The 17,603-nt window shown below is 41.9% G+C and overlaps 1 protein-coding gene across 1 annotated transcript in view; it reads left to right on the top strand.

Annotated features, from left to right (window-relative positions):
• LOC119740489 (ral GTPase-activating protein subunit alpha-1-like) overlaps positions 1–17,603 on the top strand; it is a 74,341-nt gene that overhangs the window by 21,453 nt on the left and 35,285 nt on the right. Inside the window, exons 5-16 of the mRNA XM_038215811.1 lie at positions 193–376; positions 1,239–1,354; positions 2,495–2,633; positions 3,807–3,951; positions 5,256–5,541; positions 7,322–7,393; positions 9,285–9,446; positions 11,707–11,928; positions 12,651–12,833; positions 14,372–14,494; positions 15,442–15,805; positions 17,169–17,309. Of these exons, the coding sequence (XP_038071739.1) occupies positions 193–376; positions 1,239–1,354; positions 2,495–2,633; positions 3,807–3,951; positions 5,256–5,541; positions 7,322–7,393; positions 9,285–9,446; positions 11,707–11,928; positions 12,651–12,833; positions 14,372–14,494; positions 15,442–15,805; positions 17,169–17,309 (2,137 nt within the window). The remainder of the gene's footprint in view (positions 1–192; positions 377–1,238; positions 1,355–2,494; positions 2,634–3,806; positions 3,952–5,255; positions 5,542–7,321; positions 7,394–9,284; positions 9,447–11,706; positions 11,929–12,650; positions 12,834–14,371; positions 14,495–15,441; positions 15,806–17,168; positions 17,310–17,603) is intronic.

Here is a 17,603-nt window from a genome sequence, read left to right as displayed (position 1 = left end):
GGAAAATGATCGTTTTTCTTGGTTTTTATAGCATTTTCGAACCCAAAACCTCCAAAAAGTCAGTGTAACTATATTTGCTTTATATTTCCAACCCCCCAATTCCATCCATTTCTGAAAATTACAGCAAAAGCAAATGATGTATATTCCCTTTAAGTCATTATGCGTATCCTATATGTTTGCCCATATCTGCAGATCCGAATGGATGGCTTACGGCTGTTCCTGCTGTGGTTCATGGCACTTCAAGAGAACTCGACAGAGGAGGCCTATCTGATCTATGCTACCCTCATTCATGGCTTCCCAACGCCGCCTTCCATACAAGGCACCCCCCTGGAGTCCATCATGACCCATACTATACGGCCGCCAGTCAATTCAGACTGTAAGTGCACTTGTGGGAAGACTGCCCCCCCCCCCTCTCTCCCCCCCCCCCCCCTCCCCCCCCCCCCGAAAAATAAAATTCAAATCAATTTATGTAATCCTTTACTAAGGAAATAAATGTGTGATTGGGAGGTATTAAACACTATGTTTAAGACGAGTTGGAGTCTGGATGCTGAGCTGAGCTGAAGGTGAGGGTAATTATCAGCATCCAGACTCCAACTGGTCTTAAACATAGTGTTTAATACCGACCAAGCACATATTTATTCCAATTCATAAATAGTTTTTCGGTTAAAAACAAAAATCCTTTTCAGTCCACAAGAGTAAAAACAAGTCAAAAATTATAATTTTCCAATGATTTGGGTATACAAAACACCCTCTACATGTAGCTATCAATGATAAGGCCCTCTGGTTAACAACTCCGTATATGGAGATTGGCTTGCGCGTACTGAGTGATGTTGCGCAGAACGCAGATGTACAGGTGTGGTGTGAATTTAGGATTACGAAATACTGACTCACTGGTAGTATTGCGCATGCCGACGTGAGGATTGTGAATGTCCAACCAATAAACGGTGCTGGCACCGGATTTCATGGGAGTCCACATTTCATGTGACACTGGAAAAGTGTTTAAGACCAACCAGCCATGTCTTTATCAACCATTTAAAACCAGCCACGTGATGGGCTTTCAACCAATAGGAATGGGTAAACTGTCTTAGGTACAATGTTTTTATGAATAAACATTTGTATTCCCTGTGTTCATTCACTCTAAGCCATAGCCCATCAAAATAAATAACTGTCCAGAGATTTGTCTTATGGTGAGGATTGGAACTGACCAGAGTCTGACTGGGACCTTTGCTTTGCCGCAGACCAAGTTCAGGACGTGGAGATCTTGCCCATCATTCCTTGCCAGCCAGGAGACAAGGTACCAGACAATCTGAACAGACTCATGCTGGAGGCTGTACTCCACTTCAGTGTCTCACAGGTAAGGCTGCGTCCGAATGACTCGGCTGTGGCTTGCATCTACACATGCCCCTATGGAGAGCGGCTGTAGCCACATCCAATAGATGCACGTGCAGTGCCGGCATAGCCACATAATAAAGACACCACCTAAGTACATCGGTTTCAGCATAGTGTAGACCTCAATTGTGTGGTCCATTGAGTGCCACCCATTGCACACTGGGCAACGTCACATGCTCCTCGCCAATGGCACACTGCATTCTCAGCTGCGTGCGTCATACTAGCATAAATGCATGCCAGACTTGTATGCACACAATTTGGACATAACCCTAACCCTCCTTAATCCTCCAAAATCCTCCTGCCGGATTTGGACGATTTTAGACGATTGGGGATGAATGGCAAAGATGTATCGCTTTTTTTGTGGAGGATGCATTATGTCAAGCCAGTAGGCCATATCCTGCATTGGTTATGTTCAGCCATGCATAAACCAGCCCTGTGTTTTTCTCGTATTTCATCCGCACTGCTTCTAAATGCTGTTCGCACTGCCTCAAACCATAGCAGTAATCGGCAGAGGATTTTGGAGGATTAAGGCAGTGGTCACTCTCCACGGACTAAATTCAAGAAATAACGGATGGTTTTGGAGGATTGAGGCTGAATCAAATTTTTCTTGGTGGCAATTGGAGCATTTTGCAGGATTGAGGTTGCATCCTAGCCAGAGGGCCTAGGGGGTTAGGGTTAATCACACCTGTGAAGTTTGGTCCAAATATCTTGGGGCAAGGCTTTATGCATCAGTCCTATTGTTCTCACATCCTCTCAGATCTAATACATTGTATCAAATAAATTGTCGACACTGGCCAAAACAAAAAATTATAAATAAAAAAAAATTAAAAACCAACAGACTCTTACCTTGACTTGTAAGGACAACTACAGATTGACTTCATGCATTGCTTCATAGTGAACACCATCCTCTCTCATTTGTTGTGTTTACGTTTCTGTCCCCATCACTCCTGTTTCACTGCAATATCAGATTTGAACCGGCCAGCTGATCTGGTAACCTCGGTGGTCGATGGTAAGACGACTGCACTATTAAACAGGATCGGTCTTTGGTTCAAGTCCCACCCGAGGAAGTTTATGATTTTGAACTCTCGTCTCTTTCTCCCCTCAGCTCATGAAGATGCATTGGAAGGAGCAGCGGAGGCACGAGGAGAGCTTCATCTTTCTCCTGGACAACTTCCGCCAGTATTACCTGCCCCACATCTTCCCTGGATTCTCCTTTGACACCAGCCTCTATAAACCAAACCTCGGTGAGATGAACCCCCCCCCCCCCTTCCAAATTTCCTCAAACCCACCAGGGTTCGAGCAAGAAACTCTGCTCAACGCAACCTAAAATGTAGAACGGTTGTCAGAGTTAGAAGCCTGTTCTGTGTAACAAGATCCAAAGGTTCCCAAGGCTAAACAACCACAAAGTTTGATGGCCTCAGCTGGACCCAACAGTCGAATGGTTCAATTGAACTGGCTACCTTTGTCTCAGAATAGGCAGTGTTATGGTACTACTGTTGGTTGCTCAATGCAATAAGGTCCCATAGACTTTTACACTTGTTGATCTGATACACCGTGCCCTCTGGAGACATGCACACAATAGGTAACAAAAGATTGTATACGTCTCCACAGGGCAATTTCTAGAGATGAATACGTCTCCACAAGGTTTTCACGAAATAGATACATGGATTTTACTCAAAAACTAGGAATTTCCAAGGTATTTTGATCTGTCGCAAATGGTAGAGTTTTAGAAAAGGTATATTAAGTCAGAATTTCAGCCTAAGTAATTAATTCTAGTTAAAATAAGAGCATGTTGAAACTACACTTTCAAACTCGAAAATTTTACTACACGAGAACAAAGAAATGTCTCCACAAGGATACAAATTTCAGTATAGGTGCACCATGTGTGTGTCTGGTGGGTTTGGGGTTTTTACATGAACATTGTTTGTAATATTGAAACCATTTGCTCCTCAAAAGTGCACTGCCAGTATAGCTTGGAAGCCCAAGAAACCTGGAGTGGGAAGCGGAAAAAAAGAAATGTTCTCTTAAGGAAGTAGAAAGCAAAATTCAAGTGTAATTTTCTAAGACCAACAACAAGCAGGAGATTCTCATTGCCAGGTTGATACAGAATTTCATTAGATTGGTAAATCATTTGAAAGTTTGGTTGGGGGGGGGATGGATTTGTTTTTGCAACACAACAAAAATTGAAGGGAAAGGTTTTCATTGAGAAATCAGAGAGAATAAAAAAATATACTGATAAAATATTTCACTGTATTTAAGAATCTATAAATGCAGATTTCAATGCACACAAACTGTAATTTTGTTTAATTCTTTTCTACTCACATCTTAAGGACGATAAGTAGTATATGTCATTTGGTAATACATGTATGCATGTATATTTTACTGGTCATATTCTCCCCTTGTTTGCAAATGTGCAGAGATTCCCGGCTCAAGATTCACATCAAGCTCCATTCTCAGCACTACCTTTGGCAGTTACGATCCCATGTTGTTGTGCAGAGTCAGCGTGGTACAATGGGTGGTGTCCTTCATTACAGTCAAGAAGGCAGACAATAGTACCATCAGGTATGTTACTGCGACAGAAAAGAAACCTCAGTTAAGCACGGAAATGTGCTCAGTGCAGAAAATACCTGCTTAGCGCAAACACTTGACCTTTACAGTATGATGTATACTGTTGTAACAGGTTGTCTGAGGTTTTTGGTTTTTGCTCATTACATCAACAGTGACATTTTCTGCTTACTGTAGGGTAAGCAGGAAATTTCATGAGAAATTGTGGAATCGTGTGCATATATTTCCCATAACTAAGTGTTATGTACTAGCCAAGGTCAATTGAAAAGGAAAAAAAAGGTAGAAAGGAGCCAGTTTGCAGAGGAAAATGAAATTTGTGTTTCCGATGATAAATTTCGTTGTTCAACAGAGTTGTAATGACTCAAGTCAATGACTCAACTCGAGTCCGACTCAAGGCACAATTTTTGGTGAGTCGACTCGATTCGAGTCCCAATGGCTAATTGACTCGACTCGACTGAAGTCACTGAGAGCAAATGACTCGATTCGAGTTCCTCATCAGAAGAGTCGACTCGACTCAACTCAAGTTGAAGGCTAATAACACTCGAGTCCCAAAACTGTGCGAAAATATATTTGCGGTGACTTGCGGTGCAAAGTTATTAATGTTTGCACGCGTACTTTGCGTTACCGCTTATTATCACGTACAAATATACATGTAAGCCGTATCACAAACCCCCGAGTTCCACCTCGTGGTTTATAATGTATCGCTCCAACTGCTATCCTCGAACCACACCTTAAACACATTTCCAAATTCCTGGTTTCATCATCGGCTTCGGGACGATTTCTTAAGTCCTTGATGGAACTCGGGCTAAACTTATTAATTTATTCCAGACCCGAAGCCAAACAAGAGATAAAACCAAAGTTTCACTTCTTGATAGAATTGTTACTTAGATGTAGATCCTTGGTAGAAACGTGAGCACAAACTACGTATTGGGTACAGTGCAGCATAGTCTTTTGATCTTCATAATAAATTGGTGCCTTTGTTCCTTCTTCCATTCTGTAATTCATTAGATGGTGTTCAAATGTCAGTGACTTGAATTGACTTGAGCATAAATTTGACTCGACTCGACCACACATGAAGTCCACTACATGTCCAGTCACAAGTACATCACAAGTCTATTCACAAGTAACAGTGGATGAACAATAACAAGGAAAATGCTTTTGTCAAAGCTTATTTGAAGAGCTTATGTTTAGAATTGGGACTGGAGGACTTGTGATGGACTTGCAGGGACTTGTGTTGGACTCGACTGTGTCCCTGGTTGAAAGTGATGATTTTTTTCCTCGCTGAATCTCTGTAAACTCAGTGCCTTGCAAGAAGAAAAGCAGGAGAGTCAGAAGGACTCGTTGGAGCGCAAGCTGGACGCCTCCTTGATCAAGGACGGGGAGACGCCCACCGTCAGTCCCAGCACCACCCTCAACAACAAGGAGCAGAACTCCCTGCTGGGGGCCGGCGGCAGCGTCGTGGGCCTGGTGCCCACCGCGCTGTCCCCGGAAGAAGAGGAACTGCTGGAGATTTCCAGGCAGATTGTGCAGAAGGTCTTCTACTCCTCGCGGGGGAATATCAACTTTGTGCACGAGGTGCTGAGGCAGGTGAGGCAATAAGCTTAGCAGGTTTATTAATTTTCTGCATGAGGTGCTGAGGCAGCTGAGGCAATAAGCTTAGGAGGTTTATTAACTTTGTGCACGAGGTGCTGAGGCAGCTGAGGCAATAAGCTTAGGAGGTTTATCAACTTTGTGCATGAGGTGCTGAGGCAGGTCAGGCAATAAGCTTAGGAAGTTTATCAACTTTGTGTACGAGGTGCTGAGGCAGCTGAGGTAATAAGCTTAGCAGGTTTGTTAATTTTGTGCACGAGGTGCTGAGGCAGCTGAGGCAATAAGCTTAGGAGGTTTATCAAGTTTGTGCACAAGGTTTTGAGGCAGCTGAGGCAGCTGAGGCAATGAGCTTAGGAGGTTTATCAACTTTGTGCACGAGGTGCTGAGGCAGGTCAGGCAATAAGCTTAGGAGGTTTCTTGGGGGGATAGGTCAATGTTGAGGTTGAGTTTGGATGAATCTTGAGGATAAAGGTGTACTGTCAATACATGGGAATGTAAGGACAATTTGACTCTCTTTCCTAATAGCTGCAAACTCTCATTTTGACCTCTGCCCAGTTCTGTCTCATTTTGCCAGAACGCCTCACAATATGTGTGATTGCAAGTCCAATGGAGTCCATCTGAGATCCAACCCAACAAAATGAGTCACGAGTCTCAGGAGGAGTTGCCTTTGAGTAATTTACCAATCCTGCACAATGGAAATCAGTACAGACTTTTAACATTTCAACATAATGTCTACAAATATTAGAATGTCAAAAAGAGTGATGTATCAGAATCAAGAAGCGAGTAAGCTTTTTCTACTGAATGTAAAAAGGCAATAACCGAAGAGTAAAAAAGAGAAGGTCCTTATTTTTTCATGGGATCCGCTCACGTGTCACAGCATGTCTCCATATTTGCTTTGGATGGTTATTTCTGATGGTCCTGTCTCATGTTTAGTAACAAAGTTAACATTGTCACACTGACTCTGCAATTTCCGTCTTGGTTTTAATACATTGAATGAATCATCCTTTTTGTTTTCAGGGTTTTTAGTCTGAAGTTTTGGCAGTTCTTTTTTTTCTGAATGCTTGCTTAGTTTTCAGATTCAGTTCTAGCAGTGTCACAAAATATTGCTTCAAAAGTTATGAAATGAATCCTGAAGCTCCCCACCAGCTTATACAGGGTGGATAAAAAAAAACCGAAACTGAGATTTTTTTGCTAATTGGAACAGAAGTAGGGCACATGTTAATCAAAGAGAGATATCTTCTGTTAGGGTTGAATCTCCTCTTTAAAATGACACCCTGATCATGTCCTTACATTCACGGTTGACTGAGCAGTGACCAATTTTACGAAAGGGTCTATTTTGATTGGCAACCATAGCCTTTCACTCTGTGACAATTGACACAACAAAAATTTCAATTGAAAAGTGGCGCAATTCTCTATATAGACCCCTTCATAAAATTGGTCACTGCTCAGTCAACCGTGAATGTAATGACATGACCAGGGTGTCATTTTAAAGAGGACATTCAACCCTAATAGAAGATACATGTGTCTCCCTTTGATTCACATGTGACCTACTTCTGTTCCAATTAGCAATAATATCTTGGTTTCCTTTTTTTTTTTATCCACCCTGTAGAGTACACCCTACAGTAATAAAAGAAGAAGAAAAAAGACAAGAAAGTTCTCAGTTAGGCTTTACACTTGAACACCAGATTTTTTTTTTGCAAACCATCTGAATAAGTCTTATTCACCCACCGTGGGCTGACCTTCCCTTTCCTGTCCCTTTTGCTGTGATTTTCCTCAGGGATTCCTCCTACCCATGTCTGAGGCTGGAGCGGTCAGGAAAGCACTCAGGATATACAATGACTGGATCCAGGTAAGACCCCAGCCCACACACAAGACAACCACTTCCTGCCAGAAGCCATTCAAAACTTGCTCATACTACACAGGGCTCAGGTTTTTGTCAGGCAAAATGGCTACGCTTTTGGTGTTTGAAAAAAGGAATTGGTTTTTTTTTAAGTAATTAAAGTTGCTTTCCTTGTGCTCTTCAACAAATTCATTTTTTTTTTCTATTAATACATTTTCAAGTTGTACGTTTATTCCAACCTAAAAGTTTTTTTTTTTTTTTTGCGTCTGCAACCTTCTAAACAAAAGGTTTTTGTTTTGGGCACAAACAGGACCGTTTTGAAAGTAGACTGGCTCCTAATCTGTACATTGTTGATACTGATTGTGGGGCAGGAACCAGCCTATCCCGCGATAACAGAATTATTGTCTGGCAGCCAATTATTCTAAATTATTAAGTACATAATTACTGAACATTGGCCGATTTGTTTTCTTTGGGGGGGTGTCGATGTCTCATTCAAAAGTGACTAACTTTTGTTTTGCTTGGAAAAAAAAGCAGTTTAGGAAAGGAATCTATTATTCAGGATGAAATTCAAAAATAGCACGGGGTATGCATTTTTAAGTAATTAAGTTGTACTTTTTTTTCGAATTCAGACCCCCAACACTACTTTTGTTTTAAAATAAATTGCTATTTTTCTAGCTGTACAAAAGTCATCCACATTTGAATGAGACATTGACTTAATAAAAAATCAGCCCACTTTTTAGAAACGGAATAAGTACTTTATTTAGGGACTGACAATGATTCAAGCAAATTGTTAAGGGGTGCAAAAGCAACCCAAAAATAAAATATTTGAATTTAAATGGTAATCCTGCAGATGCCTAAAATAGAAAAAAAAAGGAGTCCTTCTGTTCAAGTACAACATTTTGAAATGTTGTTTGGAGAAAAAAAATATCAAATTTATTGAAGAGCAGACGTAAAGCAACTTTGAAGTAGAGAAAGTTACAATGTACCGCTGCACTAACCTCAGAAACGGTGAAATGTGGTCCCTCAGAAACCAAGTTCATGCTAACATATTTTGTCTGAAATCTGTGCTCAAAGAGTAAAGCGGATGGCACCTTCGGAAAATGTCCAAAGAAATGATTTTGCTATATTCAGTTGTTGCAATGCTCACAACTTTAAATTGAATTGATATTGAAAAACTTTCTTAATATTTTTGTTTCACAAAACTATTCCGGCTATTTTTTATTTTTTTTTTTTTTGGATCAAACTCAACGTTTCTGTGTTTTTAAATGCAAGTTTCATTTACTACAAAGACAAAATTAACACTTGAAAAAAATTGGTTAAAATGTATTTTTGGGGGGGGGGGGGGAGGTCAGGGGCGGCAAAAAGTTGTTTTTGTCTGATGTTTCCGATCACTGCCTGATTTGCAGCATTCTGAACTTGTCCCTCCTTTCATGCACATAATTCTAACAGACATTACACTGCCATTTTTAAATTGTTGTGGGCTTTGCTCAGATATTAAAGGTCATCAATACATCGACAAAAGTGTGTTTTGAGTGCCGACAGCTTCAAAAATTGCTGCTATGGTGTTGTAAAAACCTTACCCATTCTCCTACACATGTAAATCAATGCCGTGGGCTCCGTGCGCGAACAAGAGAGGGCGCTATTTGACCACTTTCAAGAGCGCGGTGAGCAGTACACACGTCGTGTGCAAACTGTTTGGCGCGCTTGCAATGCAAAGTTACATGGCTAACTGTATTCTGAATGTGCACAAAGTCGTAGCGTTTTTGCGTGAGTGTGAGCTGTTGTTGGGAGTGTCTCTCCCAGTGGTCTCCCTCAACTCTCCCTTTCTTACCATTGAGGGGGTACTTGTGCACGGAGCCCATCGGCCCATTCATTCCATCCATATCCGCCCACCATTCAGGCCCAGCTTACTGCCAAACCCATATTCATGGAGGAGCCCTCCCCCAAGGTAACGGTAGCCGTGGTGCCCGCGTCATCACCGCTGGGCGCTAGTGAGGGAGTGAACGAGGTGGACAGTCCGTCCTACGAACAAATCCGATCCTTTGAGGACGCCTCGCCGCAGGTATGTTACTACTCTGCATGAGCAAGTACAGTCTGGTTCCCTGCCTTCTTGTTATTTCCAACTACACCTCCTGATATTTGGTTAGTGAGTCGGTTGCTACAGGACTACATGGTTAACCGTAGGTAGCATGAAGTTTTAAAACTCCGTATAGACTAATTTAGTGACCTCAATTATAAGACATTTTTGAGGTGGAACCCGGCTCGCGCCCATGCTGCACACACTCCGACTCCTTTGACCAAAATGCACGCGTGCCTTGTCTTTAAGAACACGTGCGACATGCGCTCGAACTTGGTTTCACCTCAAAGTGGGCTTCTCATTTTGTTTGGCCAATTTGTCTACACCCGGCATGCATTTATTAGAACTCTTCAGACAGTTTTTCCCAAGATTGTTCCTGATTCTTTACAAATCAACCACGATGGCAAGACTCAATGGCACATTTTGAGTACACTGGAACTCTCAAGGTTTATCAAAGCCCCATGAAAAGTAAAGGCTTTATTCACGAGTTGGCCATATTGAATTGAAAGCGAGGTAAAATCTTCGTTTTTGGAACTCATGAATAGAAATGAAAGCAATGAAATAAAGTTAATTACAAATTAATACCAGTCTGCTCTGATGCATTTGTGATTAAACATATCCTAATGTTTTAAGCCACATTTAAAAAAAAAAAATGACAGTGAGGCTTGAAACGGATATATAGTCTGGCAAAATGTCCATTCAACAGTCTTCAATTTATTAAATACATTCAGGGAACACGATTAAAAATGGCTTCCTCGTGAGTAAGGTCTATAGTGACTGGGCTCTACCTCCAAAATACTCCAAAACGCCTGATTGATTTTGAAGGATTGAGGAGGGTTGGGTTAACGTTTGAGGCAGAGAATGGTCCAATTCATACTCTCAGTTAACTTCTGATCGATCACAAAACGACATCTCATGCAGTGCTAAGTAACATGTTTTAAAAAAAAAAATATTATTCAACCCTCAAAACCACGCATAAAGTCAAATTAACCCAACCATTCCATTAATTTTCAAGCTGAATTTCATTTTATTCGGCAAGCAGAGGATTTGACTAACAAGCAGCCAGAAGCATTTTCGGACTTGCGATCTTCGCAGTATGCTTAAACCATTAACACATATTTGTATCATTTTGCTTTCTCAAGAATTTGGCCAGTGGGTGGGAATTCTTTTCTTGAATTGTTGGTATTTTAATGTTTTTATTTGATTAATTTTAATGATTTATCCAAGTACATTTACATCTTGTCAACTAGCCTCCATATATTTAGATTTTGTGTTTGCACTGAGGTTCTCTCAAAGCCTGGGGGTTTTTTTGCATGAAGAATGTTTTCAAACACTTACATTTTAAAATCAAGATCAGAGGGCCAAGATGTACTCATTTTTTTTGTTTTAGAGTTTATCATACATGTCTATACGACCTCACTGGAGTGCTGTGGCCTCGTGGTTAAGGGCATTGGATTCGTGGTCTGCGGGTAAAGCTGCAGGTTGTGGGTTCGAGTCCAGCCCGGGGTCATGGTGCGTGTGCCCTTGGGCAAAACACTTTGTCACTCATTGCTTCTCTCCACCCAGGAGTAAATGGGTACCTGTGAGGGCAGAGATGGTTATTGTGATTGAATTAGCTTCCTTGCGCCTAACAGAGCTGTATACTCCCCAGGGAGCTGAGATGGTACTTGTAATGTTTCATTGGCCCAGTGAGCAGGGGTAATAATGATGTAGCGCCTTGAGCACCAGTCCTGGTGGATGGGTTTATAAATACCCACTATTATGCACTCATCAAAATGAATTGAAGTTACCTTTTGAGTCATCAGCAAATGCCAGGGTTCGAAATTAGCGGTAGCCCGCCAGCCAAATGCCAGTCAAAACAGCGGCGGGCTAATCAAACTATTCCTTAAGTAGCCCGGCTGGTGAGTCAAAAAATTATTGGGATACAGCAAAGATGAGCGGACAGGAAGAAACAAATTATTAAATTCAGAAAGAAAGCCTCATCAATTTGTGTCTAATTTTATGGTTAAATTATTAGTTCTGTTTATTAAAAACACTGACAAAATTGCCTCAGAATTGAGCCTGAAAATACGCCATTTTATATTTGAGCCGAAAAAAGAAAGGCGGGCTAGTGAAAATGTCCCCAGGCTAGTTAAGAGGCTGTTTCAGTAGCCCGGCTGGCTAGTGAACAAAAAAAGTTAAGGTCGAACCCTGGCAAATGCCCTCTCATTCTCTCATTCTCTGATTTCTATTTCGGCTTCTCTAGCCTGAAGCGTGTCAACCCCTGCTCCCTTCACCTACGACGTTAAAGAGCCAGGGCAGCCGGTCCTATCTAGGTGCCATTAACGAGGCCATCAAGGAAGGCCTTAAGAACTGCAACGTTGAGGCGGGCCTGCAGGCCACCATCCAGGTCTTCATCACCAACTCGGCCAATGTGTTCCTGCTGGAACCGGTGCCCAACAGCCAGCAGCAGGCCATCAAGGATCAGGTCAGGGCATAAAGACGCAATTGCAATTCGAGTCACAAGATGGGTCACAAGACAGGTCACAGGTTTATCACAAGTCAGTCACAAGTTTATCACAAGTCAATCTCAAGCCAGTCACATGCCAGTCACATGCCAATTACACACAACTCGATCAATATATTCTTACTGGAACCAGCGCCGAACAGTCGGCAGCAGGCTATCAAGGATCATGTCAGACCAGAGAAAATTGTAAACACAAGTCAATCACAAGCCAATCACAAGCCAATCATACACAAATACAAGTTAAATCACAAGACTGGTCACAAGTCAATCACAAGTCAATCACAAGCCAGTCACATGTCAGTCACAAGTCAATCACACACAAACTACAAGTCAATCACAAGCCAGGTCACAAGTCAATCACAGCCAATCACACACAAACTACAAGTGAAATCACAAGTTAATCACAAGTCATTGTCAGTGGTCATATTAATATGCGAATAATTTGGGATCATATTCAAAATCTTCATCAGCGGTCAATTTTAAATCCAACGTATGGAGTTCCTTCAGAATCTGTGTCATTTTACGGAAATACACTTACAGAGTAATGGTTAGAATATAGATTACATTAGAGCCTATTTCAGGAGACCTTTTTTTGAGTTTCGGATGAACACTCACAGTTAGAGCGTGGGCAAGGAATCAGAAAATTTGCAACTGAAGTTCATACCTTGTTTGAACACGAACAGGTGGAGATATGCAAGCGAGTCTTGAAGCTGTACAGGCACGTCGTCATGAACGTCTCCATGGAAACCAGAACGTGGGAGCAGCTCCTGATGGTGTTACTGCGCGTGACGGAAGGCGTGTTGGGCGGGGCGCCCTCACGGTCGCGACTCAGTCTCGGCCAGCAACTAGCGCAGATCCTGTTCCAGGTAAGGACTTGGTTGGACCTCTCGATGCTGGTTTCAAATATGTGAGGCGTTCGGGCAAATTGAGACACAACTGGGCAGAGGTCCAAATGAGGGTTTGCAGGTATTGGGAAAGAGAGTCAGGTTGGCGTAGCGGTACTTTCCTCGCCTTCCACCGCTGTGACCCGGGTTCGATTCCTGCCTGGGCCTATAGTTATAGGTCTCTTCAAATGATGTCATTTCCTACAGACCAGCCACATGCATCGGCTTTTTGGGCGTCAACTTGCATAATGCGCATGGGGTGGGTCGTATTTCGAACACATTTGGAACTTTTTCACCACTGTGCAATGCGTGCTTGATTGCGTTAAATACTCAGTTGCAGCTCTCCTACAGAGATGGCCGTCATTGAGCGAGCCCTATATGGATTGGGTTTTCAGTCCCTACTGGATTCTGTGGGTTTTCCCCAGGATATTCTTCTGGGCTTTTCCTCTCACATCTAAAACTGTGATTTGATCGCATTAGCTTCTCTTTAGTGGGACCCATGGGAGACTAGTGGATTCCACTGAATGGGCTACCCAGTTCAAATAAGAATTAAATAAATAAATTAATAAATAATTGCCGGTTTTCAAGCAGGGAGCCAGGTCTCTTAGGTTTTGTGAAAACATTGACCAATAACCATAATCCTGTGTGAACTTTCATAAGTAGCACTTTACACCAAAAATCCACCACTGATTTATGGATAGGGTTTGTGATATATCTTTCTCTCTGGTGGTCGATTACGTCTTGGCTTTTGAAGCTTGTAGGCCAAGATCACATGAACCACCGACAGTAAAGGAAATGTAGCCCTTCAACCGTGTCCATGTTACAGACTATTTGGACACTGCAGTGGGCACGTACATTGCTTTTTATGTTACATGTATGTTACTACTTAAAGAGGCAATGCCTGATTTGAAATTGCTCACAATAAAAAAATTAATAAAAAAAATTAGCAGAACTTTCCTGGTAGTAGAAAAGTGACTTTCCTCAAATTTGTGTAGGCTTTATTATGACAAGTCTTTCCGTCAACTTTATTAAGACACAACCACAGGGAAAGAATGTTCCATCCTGACATGAATCTGGGACTAGGAAACATTTCCAATTTTGTCAGAAAATACTTTGAAAATGCACTCGACTCTGCATAGACTTTGTACACAACTGAAGAAGTAGCGCCTGGATACTACATTCTTTCCCAACTACAGTCTTCACTTGGGGTATCAGAGAGTCAAAGTAGACACAAAAAACTGCTTGGGCAAAAATGACTTGAACACAATCTATTCTGAGGTCCTACATGCACTCACAATGCATTTATATGTATGTTCCAAATTTGTTCAAGGAATATGTTAAATGGTTGAAAGCAGGTATGTAGTCCAGTCATGGCTAATATAGAGCACTTTTTTGGGTCAATTTCACGAGACCAGGCACATGTTGCAAATCTTATGGGAGCTTGTGCATCAGGGAACCGAATTTTAATTTTTGGTAGTGTGTAATTATTATTTTTTATTTTTTTTTTTCTGTGTTCCCAGACGCTGATTGTGTCCTGGATCAAAGCCAATCTGAAGATCCGCGTCTCCAAAGACTTGTGGGATAGGTTCCTGAATGTCCTGTCGTCGCTGACCCACTGGGCCGAGTTGATCACAGAGTGGTCGGTAAGTGGAAGCCTTCTCTATACTCAAGGTCTGTCTTGACTGCAAACAGCTACAGACAATAGTTTGGGAAAGAATGTCACTTGGGAGTATATGTGCGGCATTCTTGCAAAATGAGACAACTGTGAAGAGGTCAAAATGAGGGTTTGAAGGTATTAGGAACTAAATTCTCCTTACAGTACTGTTTGTTGCACTTCAGCTGGACATTCTGTTGACAAGTAATGGCTGTTTAACATGTTTAAAGTATTCCCTTTTATTGACATTTCCCAAAAAATTAAATTACTGATAAAAAGGCCTTGAATCCTTTACTCACCGTAGTGCCTGAAACTGCCCGCCTATTACTCACTGCAACGCCTAAAATCTATGGTTTTATTGAATTTTCAGTTAATGAATACAATTGTAATACAATGTAGTACAGGGGCTAATGGTTAATGTTTTGACAATTTTGTATTCATGAAAATGAAAGACGCCAATTTGTTTTCTTAAAAAAAACCTTTTATTCCAAGGTACTGTTTCTTTAAAATATGTGTAGTAGAGATATCAACAATTACAAGTATAAATAAATCCGGAAATCGGAAAAAAATAAAATCACCCCTTTCGTTTTTTTTTTTATTTTATTTTAAAAAATATTTTTCTTCACTTCTGCCTGTGACCAGTTATGTCTCATTTTGCAAGTGTGTTTATACCCTTCGTTTGTTCTTACAAAGGATGAAAAAAAACAAATGCAAACTGCTTGGACAAAATGAAAAGAATTCAGAAAATAAAAAAAGGCCAATTTGGATATAAAAAGCTCAAAGAAATTACTCTTTAAGATGATTTCTCAGCTTTCGTAAAAATGTTGTGAAGGGACCACAGGCTAACATATCACCTAAATTTGTGAGGTAAGAGCTTCAGTTCCTCACAAACCGACAAGGAATAGAATATTTCAAAAATGTGGTTTGCATTGACAGAAAACTATGGAAACCCTGACCCGGGTCCTCTCCAAGCGCGTCTACAACATCGACCTCAACAACCTACCCCTGGAAAACCTCCAGGACAACCGCAACAAGCGGCTGCGCGGGCCTCGAGGGGGCGCCCTTCAGGCCGACAGCCGGGACAGCAAGAAGCACGATCGGACCTTCTCCCGCGGCTGGAGCCGGTGCGACTCCAACTCTCCCATGGGCTCGGACGAGACGGACGGCAGCAAGCATCGGGAGAGGATCAGCACGGTGGGCAGCCGGGACGACCTGGACCGTCTCCGGCACAAGATGCCTTACATGAGGGAGGTCTCCTCCAAGGAAGAAGCCACCACCGTTCTTGCCAGCCTTAAGAATTGTGAGTCATATCTCCCTGTGTATGTTGGCTCCTGGCAGCCAAGCCGCTGTGGCGGTAGAAGGGGCTATCAACAAGCTGAATTCAATCCATTGTTTGGACTTTCGTATTCTTTATAATATTCTTTTGAATTTCTCCGAAATCCCCAAGAAATTCCCAAAGCTGGATTTCATTCATCTTGTCGATACAGTGGAAAGCCATTCTAACGAACACTACTTTACTGAACATTCGGCTATACCGAACATCATCCTTGGCTCCCGATCCTTGTGTACAAAACGTACCAAACATTGTTGTTGAAAAATGTCAACAAAAGAATGACAAGTTGCTATTATATATCCCAGAGAAATAGAAGGGAAGAGCCACCTATTGCTGTAGAAGGTAGGCTCAAAAACTGTGCCATTAAAAAAGATTACTTAAAATAAAGTTGAAAAGTAAGCAACATTATTGTACATCCAAACTGTGTAATTAGAAAAGATTATTGTATGTCCTAAGCAAAAAAGGGAAATAATAAATACTTAACAAATCCAATCAAAAAAGGATGCTCTTCAAGTAGGGCACAAGAGGGCGATATTTATTGAAAAGTGAGTACCGTAGCAATGGTGGCTTAAAATCGCTGTACCGAACGATTGCTATTACGAACATTTTCTGTGGACCCCGTGATGTTTGTTATAGGGGCGTTCCGCTGTAGCACCAATTACCACTGCAGCAGCTTAGCAGTGGAATCCTGGCTGCATTAGGGGAGGAAATATCAAAAATCCAGTCATAGGACAAGTCTGTGACATTGGCCTCAGCATTAGGGTATCCCTTTTATTTATTTGGTTCTCATTTCCGACCGACCATATTTTGGGCTCCCGACCCAAGAAAAAAACAACTTTTTATTACTGCCGACCCTTAAAAAAATAACAAATGCAAAAAAATTAACCTTATTCCAAAGGCCAAAAACATAGAATTAAAAAAGGGATGCCCTTATGCTGCCACATGCTTGATTTGTTTGATCCTTAAACCAGTTCACGCGGAGATTATTTTGACAAGAACGGAATGAGGCGCGGGATTGCTTTTCACTTGACCTCATGCCAGGCGAGTTGAAGCCATCACCCTCGGGCAGCACACTCATATTTCCGGCCTCGCTCGCTGCAAGCGGGTCACTGACAGATATATCCGGCCTCGCTCCGTGCGTGTTTATCCGTCATCCGTTGCGAATACCGCAAAAGCTGTGCGTGTGTACATGGCTTCCTGCGCGAACGCGAATACTTTCAGAACAATAAACAATTTAAACTAACAAACCTCTTCAGCTGAGACATGAATTTTCTGGAAAAGACAAAAAAACTGGTCAACTTTTGTTTTGTTTTGTTTTTTTCCGCTGCAGTGCCTCTGAGCACGAGCACCTCTCACCCATCGCTACACCACCAGCAGCCTCTACAGATCTTATCGATGGATGATGCCATGGGTAGCCTGACAAGGAGTAGTAGTGAAGGCAAAATAAGTGACGGAACTCATCGGTTTCAAGGTACAGAATTGGCTGCCGTCCTCAATTCATTAACCCTAACCCTGCTAAATGCAACAAAAAAGCTACAAAGGTAAAAAGTTGTTGCATACTGTTGCATTTAGCAGGCAACTCAAGCCCCAGTGTTTTGTTGCATCTTGTTGCATTTAGCAGGGTAACTGCTCATAGTGCCAAGGCAATACAACAGAATCCACTGTTGCAGTTGGTTGCATTTAGCAGGGTAACTGCTCATAGTGCCAAGGCAATACAACAGAATCCACTGTTGTAGTTGGTTGCATTTAGCAGGGTAACTGCTCA

This window comes from Patiria miniata, unplaced genomic scaffold (genome assembly GCF_015706575.1).
Source record: "Patiria miniata isolate m_02_andy unplaced genomic scaffold, ASM1570657v1 HiC_scaffold_5, whole genome shotgun sequence".
Classification (NCBI taxonomy): Eukaryota; Metazoa; Echinodermata; class Asteroidea; order Valvatida; family Asterinidae; genus Patiria; species Patiria miniata.
This window is presented reverse-complemented; position numbering and strand designations above follow the sequence as displayed.